General features: G+C 42.1%; 1 protein-coding gene across 1 annotated transcript in view; it reads left to right on the top strand.

Moving 5' to 3' along the window:
• LOC109896574 (protein SCAF11) overlaps positions 1-16,075 on the top strand; it is a 30,547-nt gene that overhangs the window by 9,612 nt on the left and 4,860 nt on the right. The window contains exons 2-9 of the mRNA XM_020490832.2: positions 3,945-4,008; positions 4,144-4,289; positions 4,469-4,552; positions 4,700-4,782; positions 10,294-10,364; positions 10,464-10,501; positions 15,487-15,557; positions 15,794-15,919. Coding sequence (XP_020346421.1) covers positions 3,987-4,008; positions 4,144-4,289; positions 4,469-4,552; positions 4,700-4,782; positions 10,294-10,364; positions 10,464-10,501; positions 15,487-15,557; positions 15,794-15,919 — 641 coding nt within the window. The 5' untranslated portion in view covers positions 3,945-3,986. The remainder of the gene's footprint in view (positions 1-3,944; positions 4,009-4,143; positions 4,290-4,468; positions 4,553-4,699; positions 4,783-10,293; positions 10,365-10,463; positions 10,502-15,486; positions 15,558-15,793; positions 15,920-16,075) is intronic.

Genomic DNA, 16,075 nt, shown 5'->3' with positions numbered 1-16,075 from the left:
CACAGTGGCTAGGAAAAACTCCCTAGAAAGGCCAAAACCTAGGAAGAAACCTAGAGCGGAACCAGGCTAGGAGGGGTGGCCAGTCCTCTTCTGGCTGTGCCGGGTGGAGATTATAACAGAACATGGCCAAGATTTTCAAACGTTCATAGATGACCGGCAGGGTCAGACACTAATAATCACAGTGGTTGTAGAGGGTGCAACAGGACAGAACCTCGAGTAAATATGAACAGTTTAGGGTTCCATAGTCGCAGGCAGATCAGTTGAAACTGGAACAGCAGCAGGGCCAGATGGACTGGGGACAGCAAGGAGTCATCATGCCAGGTAGTCCTGACGCATGGTCATAGGGCTCAGGTCCTCCGAGAGAGAGAAAAAGAGAATTAGAGAGAGCATACTTAAATTCACACAGGACACCGGATAAGACAGAAGTACTCCAGATTTAACAAACTGACCCTAGCCCCCCGACACAAACTACTGCTGCATAAATACTGGAGGCTGAGACAGGGGGGGTCAGGAGACACTGGCCTCATCCGATGAGACCCTCGGACAGGGCCAAACAGGAAGGATATAACCCCACCCACTTTGCCAAAGATCTACACAATATTGTGCTGCTGATGCCAGGTGCCATTTGTAAAGCAGAGGGTCGCCAAGCATGTGGTGCAGGTGATGGGGGACTTCATCTTGCAAACAACACAGTGACGCCTCCATGCTGTGCCCTTTTGGCCCTTAGGCACATCCATACCTGCAGAAATAAATTTGGGCAGATAAACACTTGTGGCAGGGGCAGAAGGGACAGAGGTAGAGTAGGTAGAACGTGGTGCAGTTGTGCTGTAGCCAGCAAGCTCCTTGATGAGCAGCTCTCTGAGGTGAGAGGAAGGGCTTTCCACAGCTCTTAGCCATTTCTTTGTTTAGGATGAATGCATTCACCACAGCAATGTCGATGAAATGATAGAAGAACGTCTTGTACCATTTCATCGTCTTATGGAGAACATTGTAATAGCCTATCAGCGCATCTGACAGGTCCACACCTCCCATGCTCTTGTTGTAGTCCTTTATTGCAGATGGAATGGGGAAATTTTTGGTGGTCCATGCCCCGGCACCGTCCTTCACACATCTGACGACATGATCCCCACTGAAGGACTTGTAGATTGTTGTGCACATCACCACCTCTCTGGTATCCATCCACTTTACAAAAAGCAGGCCATCTTCATGGATGGTCCCCCGCTCAGCCCGCTTAGGCATGTCGTTCACCTTCGTTTTCGGAAAGCCCACCCTGTTGGTACGAATGGTGCCACAAGCCCACACTTCCCGCTTCCTAAGGTCTGCAAACAGGGTAGGGCTTGTGTAGAAGCTATCCACAAACAGTTTGTAGCCCTTCCCTAGCAGTTGAAAATCCAATAACTCCATGCATTACAGAGTCATAGCTAAGTCCCTTACCGGTAGCAAAACTGTTCTTCCCCTCATAGACAAAAAAATTGCATGTGTAGGCACACACAGAATCAGTCAACACAAACTGCTTGTAACACCACTTGGTTGGTTTGTTTCTCATGTACCTTTTGAGGCCAATTCTGGCCTTTGAGGCTACCATCCTCTCATCTATTGACACATTCTGGGCTGGCTGAAAGTAGGTTTTGCAGGCCTCAACAATGCTGTAGTAGAGAGGTTTTATTTTGCACAGTCTATCAAATGTTGCTGTGCCTCTCTTGTCATTTGCTTCATCAACCTTTGGGTCACTGATATGAAGCGCCTGTGCGATAACCAGAAACCTTTTGCAAGACATAACGGTCATGGGGAAAGGTAGTTGGTAGAGAGATGATGTTTTCCAGTAGTCCCTCTGGCTTTTCTGCTTCACCTGCCCCATGTAGACGACCAGTGAAAGTTAGCAGAAAAGGTCTGACATGGATATGGGCTTCCATGCTACCTTTTTGCCTGCTTGCTTCTTCTCCCCATACTTATTCGTGTTAGACACGAGCGAATCGACAACGGATTGGGTGAAAAACAGCTGAAAAAGCTGAAGGGGGCTGTAAGTTGATGTCATGTTCACCTGAAGTCCTGGCTTCCTTTTTGGCCTAAATGTTGGTTGAGGTGGCTCCACATCATCTTCTAGGACAGTGTGCCAACGCCCTTCTGTCCCTTCGTTAGCAGGTGGCACACTTCCCCTCCTCCGCTTCTTTGTCAGTGCCTTCACACCTCTAGATGGCCCGGGAGGTGTGGAGCCGGAGACAACAGGTGTCCGGCTGGATGAACCAGCTTCAGTGGGGGATGGACACCTTGGCACTGGGGTCTTCCATTCAGAGTCAGTGTCACTGTGAAAGAAAATGTTCAGTTAGAATAGTTTCACATATGAGCCCTGTATCAACAGGTATAATAAACATATACAGTGCCTTGCGAAAGTATTCGGCCCCCTTGAACTTTGCGACCTTTTGCCACATTTCAGGCTTCAAACATAAAGATATAAAACTGTATTTTTTTGTGAAGAATCAACAACAAGTGGGACACAATCATGAACTGGAACGACATTTATTGGATATTTCAAACTTTTTTAACAAATCAAAAACTGCAAAATTGGGCGTGCAAAATTATTCAGCCCCCTTAAGTTAATACTTTGTAGCGCCACCTTTTGCTGCGATTACAGCTGTAAGTCGCTTGGGGTATGTCTCTATCAGTTTTGCACATCGTTTGACAGTGGGGATGGTGTGTTCAGGGTGATGGGCTGTGTTGCTTTTACGCCAAACATAACGTTTTGCATTGTTGCCAAAAAGTTCAATTTTGGTTTCATCTGACCAGAGCACTTTCTTCCACATGTTTGGTGTGTCTCTCAGGTGGCTTGTGGCAAACTTCAAACAACACTTTTTATGGATATCTTTAAGAAATGTCTTTCTTCTTGCCACTCTTCCATAAAGGCCAGATTTGTGCAATATACAACTGATTGTTGTCCTATGGACAGAGTCTCCCACCTCAGCTCTAGATCTCTGCAGTTCATCCAGAGTGAACATGGGCCTCTTGGCTGCATCTCTGATCAGTCTTCTCCTTGTATGAGCTGAAAGTTTAGAGGGATGGCCAGGTCTTGGTAGATTTTCAGTGGTCTGATACTAATATTATCGCTTGCACAGTGCTCCTTGGCATGTTTAAAGCTTGGGAAATCTTTTTGTATCCAAATCCGGCTTTAAACTTCTTCACAACAGTATCTCGGACCTGCCTGGTGTGTTCCTTGTTCTTCATGATGCTCTCTGCGCTTTTAACGGACCTCTGAGACTATCACAGTGCAGGTGCATTTATACGGAGACTTGATTACACACAGGTGGATTGTATTTATCATCATTAGTCATTTAGGTCAACATTGGATCATTCAGAGATCCTCACTGAACTTCTGGAGAGAGTTTGCTGCACTGAAAGTAAAGGGGCTGAATAATTTTGCACGCCCAATTTTTCAGTTTTTGATTTGTTCAAAAAGTTTGAAATATCCAATAAATGTCGTTCCACTTCATGATTGTGTCCCACTTGTTGTTGATTCTTCACAAAAAAATACTGTTTTATATCTTTATGTTTGAAGCCTGAAATGTGGCAAAAGGTCGCAAAGTTCAAGGGGGCCGAATACTTTCGCAAGGCACTGTATATAGATTACAGGGAACATAAAGTGCTGTTCCATTTCACTTTTTCACTTAACAATGAGCATTGGGATTGCAAACAGAGGAAGATCGTCAAAGGTAAACTATTTATTTTATTGCAGTTTGTGATTTTGTTACGCCTGTGCTGGTTGAAATAGTTTTTTTTTTATGGGGCTCTATCCTCAGATAATCGCATCGTATTCTTTTGCAATAAATCCTTTTTTAAATCTGACAACGTAGTTGGATTAGCAAGATTCTAGGCTTTCAAAACAACCGTATTTTGTTGAAGGTTCGGTGCGCAGAGGTTAACAACAATCTCTCATAAATTTTTCTTTCCAGGGGTCATCTGGTCATTAGGGACAAAGCAACACTGTGCCAAAGATGACGGGTGAATCGGGAAATGGTAAGTAACTGTCAGCCAATCATCATGAATAAGATCTTTCAATGGGCTTTGGCGTGATGATTTCATTTCAAAGTCTCTACCCTCAAGTTTGTTCTTGAATGACAAGCTGTTGTGCCATCTCTCTCTGGTTGTCAGACGGACAGACCCCAGAGGGAGACCCGGAGCCGGAAGAGGCAGAGCGGTGTCCTATCTGCCTGGGTGCGCTGGGCCGCTGTGTCCTGGCCATGCCCGACAGCTGCTGCCATGTATTCTGCCTCAGCTGCCTCCTCAGATGGGCAGAGGTAAGCACCATATATCTGTCCTACCCCCTAGACACATCACCCTCTGTGGAAACCGATAGTGCTGCAACTGGCAAGTTGTCTGTTGTGATAAGCCATGGTCTTACTCCCGGTGAGGCTCAGGAGACTATACATGGCTAAGATGTGTTGGACTGATGTTTTTTTCTTCTTCTGTGTTAAAGTTGCAGGCAGTTCCATCCTGCCCAGTGGACAGGCAGCCTTTCAATGTTGTCTACAAACGTGATGCTGTGCTGGGATGTGTGACGGTAAACAGGGGTTTCTCTGCTGGCTCTACCTTCTGTTTCACAATTTGTAAATGGCATGTCATTAAACATCAGAAGCTACATTATAGCTTTGGTCACTATGCAAGAAGAATGTACGTGCTTTGACTTCAGTTGTGATGTGAATCTCAGGTTCCTGTGAAGAAGAGAGTCAGCCAATCAGAGCCAGAGAAGTGTGGCTGCACAGACCCGGAAGCCAGTGGCTGTTTGTTGAAGTGAGTAGAGGTCTTGTGTTTGTGAAAGGGTTGCCTTGCTGCACAGTTAACCTGATAAAGAACCTTGGTCGAAACGTTGTCTTTAAACTTGGAGAGCATTCAAACGGTGTGCAGCTTAATGGCAGTCACTTTGCGGTGCATTATTATATAGATTTTTTACCACATTTTTTAGGTGTTACAGGTACAATATACATGTTAATTTACACACTTAGTTTATACCACATGTACCTGTACTCTAAAGGATTAAAAACTAAGAAATACATCCCATCCTGCCTAGCAACACAGATTGGGTGTCAGTTCCCCCATATCTCTATCTGCCCCCCACCTTCCCACCCTGCCTAGCAACACAGATTGGGTGTCAGTTCCCCCATATTTCTATCTGCCCCCCACCTTCCCATCCTGCCTAGCAACACAGGTTGGGTGTCAGTTCCCCCATATCTCTATCTGTAGTTATTTGGCGAATTTAGTTGTGACTGATACAAACCTTATAATGTCTTAGAAATCAAAACATGTGGACTGCATGATGCGACTAGGCTATTCTATTAGAAAAAGTTGCATAAAAAGATTGCACTCTTCTTTGCCTCAGGCCGCGCACCCTGTTATCTCATCAAGTGATCATATTTTCACCCACCAGACTATTTTCAGTTTAAATTTGTCTTTACTAATATGTCACATTTGTTTTGATTTAGAATGGTCCATTATCAAATAGGTAGGAACAGGGGGAGGGGGAAATGTACATGTCATCCTTATGCACTCAAATAGCGAATGAAGGCCACGTTCCCACATTTTAAATTATGCACGGTAAGCTATTCCTGTTTTATAGCAGAGCAGCTGAGAAATAAATATAGTAGCAGCTGGGATCCTCCTCTTTTTAGTGGCAACCATCAAAATCCTGCCTTCACACGGGATTACATATAGAAATGTCTGGGTTTATAAGAACACTTATTTCACTTTGTGGATTAACCACTCTTTGAAGAGAATGCATCCTCACTGCGTGACAGGTGATATACTGCACAAACTATGTATGCCAAGGGCTCTCCAACCATGTTCCTGCAGCTACCCAGTGCTTAATTTGGGAAACTAAGTGAAATATGTTCATGAACATCGATAACAAAGAAACATATTTAAACTGTTGACAGCCCCTATCTCTGCATGCTTGAGAAAGGAATGAAGGAGAGAGAGGGGAGGAGATGGAAACACACAATGGTGATCTATTCTGTAGCTAAAGTTAATGTCAGCCTATTTATTATGAATATATTAAACATACCCTATTACTAGGCTATTCAAAATCAAATACAAAGTCACTATAATTGTAGGCTAATTCTGTAAGCCACCTGCACAATCAATGAACCAACAGCATCGCCTAGGAATAATACGTTCACTCCCAGACTCATGGATAGTTTGGAGTGTAGCATAAGGTAACCAGTCCATCCAGTATGCATAATAATATAGTCCACACTCCAAGGCGATAACTCCCCAAAAAATGGTTGGGAGTCTAGACCAATTATGTACCAAGACATCTTAAATCTGGGTTTTTATAAAATATTTTTTTCTGCTGTGCGTAATGTATTGTATAACAGCACAGTAATTATTTTAATTCAGGGTATTTTTTTCGGGTATGGGCTCATAAAGGCATATGCCTATGCATAGGCTCTAATATTCATATGGGTGTTCTACATGCAACGTCTTAAATGCTTTGAATTAATCATCACCTTAGAAAGCACTCTCCATTTACTTGTTTGACATTGAAACAACGACCATGTTCAATTTGAAGAACTTCTTTCTTCAAATTGATCATCAGTGAGGTCCAAAAAATGTAGCCTAATGGTGAGGTTTAAAAGCATGATACTGTTTTAATGATGTTTGATGTGATTTTCGATATTTGCATTGATGTCAGTGGTTAGAGTGACAATACAGCCCTGAGTACCAGGCCATTAGCAACCTAATGGTCGTTAGCGATTTGGGTACTACAAAAGAGGAGATTACCAGAACCCCACGGTCACATCGAATTTAACTGCGGTCATTACAACCCTAGTTGGGAGTTGGGCCAATTTCATCATACCTTTTCATTGGTGTTAAATAGCAACTTAAAATGTATAAGTTCATGGTTAGGACACCAAGGTCATGTTTTTCCATATTCTATTCCAGTTAAATGGTTGTTCAGATTCACTCAGGTCTTTGATCATGCTTTTTTAATGGCGAGCACAGAATGAGCTTTCCAAAACTTGTTTATATATTATAGAGATTCAATATTTTTGGGGACTCAGATAATTTATTTATAAATCCTGTCATTGGCATAGATGACCTAATTTGTACATATTTATTTTTTTAAAGGAGTCTCTTCCAGGGCAATGTGATATACCATATTTCTCTCTATACTCAGCCAGGGGTTGGAGGAATCATGTCTAAACCAATTTAGGATGGTGTGAAATGCTAGTGCCTGGAAATACATTTTAAAGTTTGGTACACTTCATCCTCCCACGTATTTCTCTCTTTGTAAGTTAATTTTAACCGGGATCGCTTACCTTGCCATATTAATTTTGAAACCACACTGAATTTTATCCCAATAGCCAGAAGGGCGAGACATGGGAAGCATTCAACTACAGAAATTCAGCCGTGGCAATATTCATTGACAATATATATTCTGCTGGTTAATCTGAGGTTGGATTGAACGTTCTGTTAAAATTTCTGGCAATGGTCTTATCTACTCCCAAATGTTTGAGATTTCATAAGTAGAGATGGAGTACATCATAGAGAACGGCCGAGCCGTTATTGGCCTTTTAGTCTTTCGCCTTTGCCTATAGGCCCTCTACATAGTAAACCTGCCGTTACATTGAGATGTACAGTTATTTTTAGAAGAATCTTGGCTTAGTTTGGATTCTGATAGTAATTCCCCTGTTTCAGATGCAATAGTTGCTATATCAGCTAATTGAGCATTACGGCTTAGCTTTTGGGCCAGTAAATGACTGGGACGATTACCATGGACATCATGGTTGAGTCTAACTCGATGGATGGCAAATTCTGCTTCGTCTTGTCAATAAATTAAGTTGTGTCTTGACTTTGGAAATAGTAATAGCTACCTGGTCTGAAAAAAAGGGTTTGTTGAAAACGATCTAATGCAGTTAACATTTCCCATTTGTGATTTATTCAACACAGATGCAAATGCAGTTGCATACATTTTTATAAAACTTTGATGGCATTCCATAGAATTCTGACATTTGAAGTAAAGGTGATGATCAGACAAGCTCATGCAGTGCCTTCGGAAGGTTTTCAGACCAGCTGACTCTCTCCACATTTTGTTACGTTATAGCCTTATTCTAAAATTCATTAACTTAACCTCAGTCTACACACAATACCCCATAATGACAAAGCAACAACAGGTTGACATTTTTACTAATTTATTAAAAATAAATTTGCCCCAGTCTGAGGTCCTGAGAACTCTGGAGCAGGTTGTCATCAATGATCTCTCAGTACTTTGCTCTGTTCAGCTTTCCCTCGATCCTGACTAGTCTCCCAGTCCTTGCCGCTGAAAAACACCCCCACACCATGATGCTGGCACCAAATGTGGCGCTTGGCATTCAGGCCAAAGAGTTCTGTCTTGGTTTCATCAGACCAGAGAATCTTGTTTCTCATGGTCTGAGAGTCTTTAGAAGCCTTTTGGCAAACTCTAAGCGGGCGGTCATGTACCTTTTACAGACAGGTGTGTGCCTTTCCAAATCATGTCCAATCAATTTAATTTACCACAGGTGGACTCCAATCAAGTTGTAGAAACATCAAGGACGATCAATGGGAACAGGATGCACCTTAGCTCAATTTCGAGTCTCATAGCAAATGGGCTGTTTAAAAAAAACTGTTTTCACTTTGTCATTATGGGGTATTGTGTGTAGATTAATGAAGGGGAAAAAATGATTTAATACATTTTTGAAGGCTGTAACGTAACAAAATGTGGGAAAAGTCAAGTGGTCTGAATATTTTCTGAAGGCACAGTATGTCGAATTTCTATTTTCTTCATTTTAGAAAATAAAGGTTTAGTTAAGAGAAAATTGAGTACTCTGTTTGAGGAGAAAGTCTACTCTTTTGCTTTAGGAGTATGTGCTCACCAGGCATCATTGAGGTTGTAATCAGAGAGTATATGTTGGCGGGCCTAGGTTACATGTGGATTGTAGTTGGTCTTTATTAGATTTGTCCCACATGTTCAAAATGGCATTCATGTCTGTCCCAATAACTAGTTGGATTTCAATTCATTCTAACAATAGGCTGTTCAGAGAATCAAAAAACTTGGGCTCAAACAAATTTGGAGCATACACATCAATAAAGGCAATTTTCTTTCCATTATGGATACGTTTAAGGAAAGTGATTCTGTCTTCTTGGTCTTCACCTTAACCAAGATGGTTATTATTTCTTGGAGCATTGCTATATCAATATGGTTTATTGCTAGGATATCAAGACAGCTAGAACATTTGATTAGTTGAGTAGGTATCCACTTTAGAAGTGAGCAATGACGAGATTAATTTACCGGTTTTAATTGCAAGTCGAGGGCAGCGGTAATTTCCCCACAAACAATCTCTTGCATAGTAGCAGCCAACTCTTTCTGTTCCCACCTGCTAGTTGTTTCTCCACCTTAACATGGTGTTAATATGTTGACAATTATTTAAAAATATACTCTGTGGCCAGTTTATTACGTACATCCATCTAGTACTGGGTCGGACCCCCCTTTGCCTCCAGAGCAGCCTGAATTCTTCGGGGCATGGAAACATTGCTCAATTGCTATCAAGGGACCTTATGTGTGCCAGGAAAATAGTCCCAACGAATTGTGGGTTCTGAGATGCCGTTCTTCACACCACTGTTGTACTGTGCCGTTATTCGCCTGTTTGTGGCCCGCATGTTTGCATGATTCTTGCCATTCTCCTTCGACCCCTCATCAACAAGCTGTTTTTGCCCACAGGACCTGCCACTGACTGGATGTTTTTGGTTTGTCACACCATTCTCTGTAAACACTATACCAGATCAAATATCTGTTTGGGATTCTTGCAGTTAATTTGCAGTCTACAAATTTGTAATTTTGTTCCGGTTCCCTGACCAGCCGCCCAAGAAAGAAAATCAGCCCACGGTTGAATCTAGTTGATGATCCCTGCCATAGACACTGTCGTGCATGAAAAGCCCAGAAGGCCATCCGTTTCTGAGATACTGGAACCGGCGCTCCTGGCACCGACGATCATACCATGCTCAAAGTTGCTTTGGTCACTTGTTTTGCCTATTCTAATGTTCAATCGAACAGTAACTGAATTCCTCGATACCGGTCTGCCTGCTTTATATAGCAAGCCATGGCCACGTGACTCACTGTTTGTAGCAGCAAACCAATTTTGTGAACGGGGTGGTGTACCTAATAAACTGGCCAAGTGTAAGTCTGTTAATGTAAAGATATTTTGCTAAAGGAATTCACGAGAAAGCCACACGTTTCAATGCATGCCACCTTTTATGACAAATGTAAAAACCACATTTATATTTAAGGAAAAAAGGAGGAAGATGGAGGAGACCGAAGACTGAGAGGACATCAGAAGCCAAAGGCCTTATTCGGAAATGTATGTGCTTATTCTCCTCATATAAATCATCTTTCCTTGATTTGTTGGCATTTTATTGGCATTTTATTCCGATGTAACAAGATAAATTGTGTTCCCCAGGCAGCGATGATGACCCCTCTGTGTTGAGCAAGAAGAAGGTTAGTAATTTCAGACCCCTTTGTAGAGGCATCTATTTCATAACAAATCATATGTACGGTTCATGCAAGATTTTATGGGTTTAGAGTCCAACTGTGAAGATATGTAATGCATGCGATGCAACTAAGAAACAAACGTTATTTTTAGCATGCTAGATTCGTGTTAGATTCACACTACATACGCATACCGACACAATACAAACACAAATACATTTGTGCATTCGTAAAGTATTTAGTTAGAACCCTTGACATTTTCCACATTTTGTTACATTCCAGCCTTATTCTAAAATTGTTTAAATAAATTGTTTTCCTTAATCTACACACAATACCCCATAATGACAAAGCGAAAACAGGTTTAGACATTTTTGCAAAAACAGGTTTAGACATTTTTGCATTGAATAGAGTCCAAATGTAGTAAATTCAATTGATTGGACATGATTTGGAAAGGCACACACCTGTCTAGATAAGGTCCCACAGGTGATTTCGGAGAAAAAAACCAAGCCATGAGGTCGAAGGAATTGCCCGTAGAGCTCTGAGACAGGATTGTGTCGAGGCACAGATCTGAGGAAGGGTACCAACACATTTCTGCAGCATTGAAGGTTCCCAAGAACACAGTGGCCTCCATCATTCTTAACCTCTCTGGTACAAGTGGGACGGCCAACCTCGACAACAGCCAGTGAAATTGCAGGACGCCAAATTCAAAACAACAGAAATCCCATAATTAAAATTCCTCAAACATACAAGTATTTTACACCATTTTAAAGATAAGCTTCTTGTAAATCCAGCCACAGTGTCCGATTTAAAATAGGCTTTACGGCGAAAGCACACCAAACGATTATGTTAGGTCAGCACCTAGTCACAGAAAACCATACAGCCATTTTCCAGCCAAGGAGAGGGCTCACAAAGTCAGAAATAGCGATTAAATTAATCACTAACCTTTGATGATCTTCATCAGATGGCACTCACAGGACTTCATGTTACACAGAAATGTGTGTTTTGTTCGATAAAGTTAGTCTTTATGTCCAAAAACCTCATTTGAAATTGGTGTTTTATATTCAGAAATGCATTGTCTCAAACAAACATCCGGTGAAAGTGCAGAGAGCCACATCAAATAACAGAAATACTCATCATAAACATTGATAAAAGATACAAGTGTTAAACATAAAAATACAGATAAACTTCTCCTTAATGCAACCGCTGTGTCAGATTTCAAAAAGGCTTTACAGCGAAAGCACACTTTGATTATGTTAGGTCAGCTCCTAGCCACAGAAACCCATACAGCCATTTTCAAACCAAGGAGAGTGTCACAAAAGTCAGAAATAGCATTAAAATGAATCACTTACCTTTGATGATCTTCATCTGGTGGCACTCCCACCAGATGTTTTCGATAGTTAAACTTTGTCCAAATACCTCTGTTTTGTTGGTGCGTTTAGTTCCGAAACCCAAAGGCACAATGTTCGCTCTCAAAACCGAGACGAAAAGTCAAAAAAGTACTATAAAAGATAGTAGAAACATGTCAAACAATGTTTAAAATCAATCCTCAGGTTGTTTTTGTTATAAATAATCAATCATATTTCAACCGGACTAAAGCTTTGTCAATGGAAAAGGTAAACAAGAAATGCACGCTCCCGATCACGTGCTTGGTTCATGGATGGAAATTTCCACTGTCCTCTCATTGAAAGCGGTGTATCTCCCTCATTTTTCAGAGTAAGCCTGAAACAATGCCTAAAGACTGGTCACATGTTGAGGAAGCCATAGAGATCGTGAACTGGGTCCTAAGTCTTTGTATGGTGGATAGGCTTTCAATGGAAAACCAGCATTTCAAAATAATAGTACTTCCTGGATGGATTTTCCTCTGGTTTTCGCCTGCCATATCAGTTCTGTTATACTCACAGACATTATTTTAACAGTTTTGGAAACTTTAGAGTGTTTTCTATCCAAATCTACAAATTATATGTATATCCTAGCTTATGGGCCTCAGTACCAGGCAGTATAATTTGGGCATGCTTTAATGCTGCCACCTACCCTAGTGAAGTTAAATAGAAGAAGTTTGGAACCATGAAGACTCTTCCTAGAGCTGGCCAAACTGAGCAATCGGGGGAGAAGGGCCTTGGTCAGGGAGGTGACCAAGAACCCGATGGTCACTCTGGCAGACCTTTATTTGGTATTTTATAAGAATCCTCATTAGCTGTTGCAAAAGCAGCAGCTACTCTTCCTGGGGTCCACACAAAACATGAAACAATACAGAACATCATTAGACAAGAACAGCTCAAGGACAGAACTACATACATTTTTTAAAAGGCACACGTAGCCTACAAATCAATGGATACACATAGGGGAGAGGTGATGTGCCACGAGGTGTTGCTTTCTGTTTTTTTTAACCAGGTTTGCTGTTTATTTGAGCAATATGAGATGTAAGGAAGTTCCATGCAATAAGGGCTCTAAATAATACTGTATGTTTTCTTGAATTTGTTCTGGATTTGGGGACTATGAAAAGACCCCTGGTGGCAGGTCTGGTGGGATAAGTGTGTGTGTCAGAGCTGTGTGTAAGTTGACTATGCAATCAATGTGGGATTTTCAGCACATTAATGCTTCTTATAAAAATAAGTGATGCAGTCGGTCTCTCCTCAACTCTTAGCCAAGCGAGACTGGAATGCATAGTATTTATATCAGCTCTCTGATTACAATTAAGAGCAAAACATGCCGCTCTGTTCTGGGCCAGCTGTAGCTTAACTAGGTCTTTCCTTGCAGCACTGGACCACACGACTGGACAATAATCAAGATTAGATAAAACAAGAGCCTGCAGAACTTGCTTTTTGGAGTGTGGTGTCAAAAAAAGAGCTTCTCTTTATTACGACTAGACCTCTCCCCATCTTTGCAACCATTGAATTGATATGTTTTGACCATGACAGTTTACAATCTAAGGTAACGCCAAGTAATTTAGTCTCCTAAACTTGTTCAACCACCACACCATTCGTTACCAGATTCAGCTGAGGTCTAGCACTTAAGGAATGATTTGTACCAAATACAATGCTCTTAGTTTTAGAGATGTTCAGGACCAGTTTATTACTGGCCACCCATTCCAAAACAGACTGCAACTCTAAGGGTTTCAGTGACTTCATTAGCTGTGGTTGTGGATGCGTATATGGTTGAATCATCAGCATACATGGACACGCATGCGTTGTTTAATGCCAGTGGCAGGTCATTTGTAAAAATAGAAAAGAGTAGAGGGTTTAGAGAGCTGCCCTGCGGTACACCACACTTTACATGTTTGACATTAGAGATGCTTCCATTAAAGAAAACCCTTTGAGTTCTATTAGATAGCTCTGAATCCACGATCTCCACAGAGGAACTCTGTGGGAGACCCTTCCAGAAGGACAACCATCTCTGCAGCACTCCACCAATCGGGCCTTTATGGTAGAGTGGCCAGACGGAAGCCACTCCTCAGTAATAGGCACGTGACAGCTTGCTTGGAGTTTGCCAAAAGGCACCTAAAGGACTCCGACCATGAGAAACAAGATTGATGAAATCAAGATTTAACTCTGGCCTGAATGCCAAGCGTCACATCTGGAGGAAACCTGGCACCATCCCTACGGTGAAGCATGATGGTGACAGCATCATGCTGTGGGAATGTATTTCAGCGGCAGGGACTGGGAGACTAGTCAGGATCGAGGGAAAGATGAACGGTACAAAGTACAGAGATCCATGATGAAAACCTGCTCAGGACCTCAGACTGGGGCAAAGGTTCACCTTCCAACAGGACAATGACCTTAAGCACGCGGCCATGACAACGCAGAAGTGTCTTTGGGACAAGTCTCTCAAAGTCCTTAAGTGGCCCAGGCAGTGCCTGGACATCAACCCGGGGCGGCAGGGTAGCCTAGTGGTTAGAGCGTTGGACTAGTAACCGGAAGGTTGCAAGTTCAAACCCCCGAGCTGACAAGGTACAAATCTGTCCCTGAACAGGCAGTTAACCCACTGTTCCTAGGCCGTCATTGAAAATAAGAATTTGTTCTTAACTGACTTGCCTGGTTAAATAAAGGTAAAATAAAAAATAAAATAAAAACCCCATAGAACTTCTCTGGAGAGACCTGAAAATAGCTGTGCAGTGACACTTCCCATCCAACCTAACAGAGCTTGAGAGGATCTGCAGAGAAGGATGGGAGAAACTCCCCAAATACAGGTGTGGCAAGCTTGTAGCCTCGTACCCAAGACGTCTGAAGGCTGTAATCGCTGCCAAAGTAGAGGGTCTGAATACTTATGTAAATATGATATTTCAGTTTTATTTGTAATACATTTGCAGAAATGTCTAAAACCGTTTTTGCGTCGTCATTATGGGGTGTTTGTGTGTGTGTGTGTGTGTGTGTAGATTGAGAGAAAAAACAACAATTTAATCCATTTTAGAATAAGGCTGTAACGTAACAAAATGTGGAGAAAGTCCAGGGGTCTGAATACTTTCCGAATGCACTGTACATACACATGCCTACTCACACACGTAATTTGCTGCTGCTATTATGGCCTTTATTATACTCTTATTGTTATCTATCTTGATGCCTAGTCACTACCCTGCCTCCATGTTCATGTCTACCTCAAATACCTCATACCTCTGCACATTGATCTGGTACTGGTACTCCCTGTATACATCGCCTTTGTGTATTTTGTATTCCTCTTGTGTTACTACTTTGTTTTAAACTCTGCATTGTTAGGAAGGCCTAGTAAGCAAGCATTTCACGGTATAATCTACACCATTTGTATTCACCGCCTTTGACATAACATTTAATTTTAGATTGTTGGTTAGAAATTTGTTCAGCAGATCTAGCCTTTCCCATGTTTGAGTTTGCTCAGCCAAGAGTTTTCGATAATACTCTGGCATAGAATAAGTAGTATCAACGTGGCCCCCTGTCCTCATCGACCTATGTGTTCCCACTGGGCGCTTGTCTGGTGTTTGCAACAGCCAAGCCTCCTTTTGAACGGGTTTCTCTCTTTTCCAGGTGAGAGGACCTCTGTGCTCTTGGTCTGCGGCCCAGACAGGCACAGCAATGGGGACTATGACACAGTGCATGTGAGTAGGCCACTTTGTTAACGTTTTGATTTGCAGCTCACCGAGCAGAGACACAGTAACTACTTCTTATGGTACTTCACAATTTGTTGGAAACCCTGTTCTAATCATCATTGTCCTAACAAAGTTGAAATAGGTAGACTCTTTCTGTCTCAAGTTTGTGTTTTTGACTTAAAGACAACCAATGAAAGATGTCCTTGTTCTGTGTTTGTATATTGTGTCCTTTGTCTACTCTGCAGTGCAGAGCCCCTTTGGGCGCCCGAGGAGGAGCCGTCTGAGGATGACTGTAAACAGTGTAGCCGCAAAACACAGGACTGCCCATTTCTGCCTGTTGCTGTACCCGTTCCTGCCAGTGGCAACTCGAGGTGAGTTGGTCCGCACACAAGTAATGTATGTAGATGGAGTGTGTGTATATATTGTAGGTAGAGGTTGTAGGGTGAGAGTTTTTCAATAGAAAGGGATTTTGAGTGCATTTTTGACAGTATGAGTGAATATTGGTCAGCATAATTTGTAGAGCTCTG

This window comes from Oncorhynchus kisutch, linkage group LG9 (genome assembly GCF_002021735.2).
Source record: "Oncorhynchus kisutch isolate 150728-3 linkage group LG9, Okis_V2, whole genome shotgun sequence".
Lineage (NCBI taxonomy): Eukaryota > Metazoa > Chordata > Actinopteri > Salmoniformes > Salmonidae > Oncorhynchus > Oncorhynchus kisutch.
The sequence above is the reverse complement of the archived record's forward strand: the minus strand, read 5'-3'. Positions and strand labels throughout refer to the sequence as shown.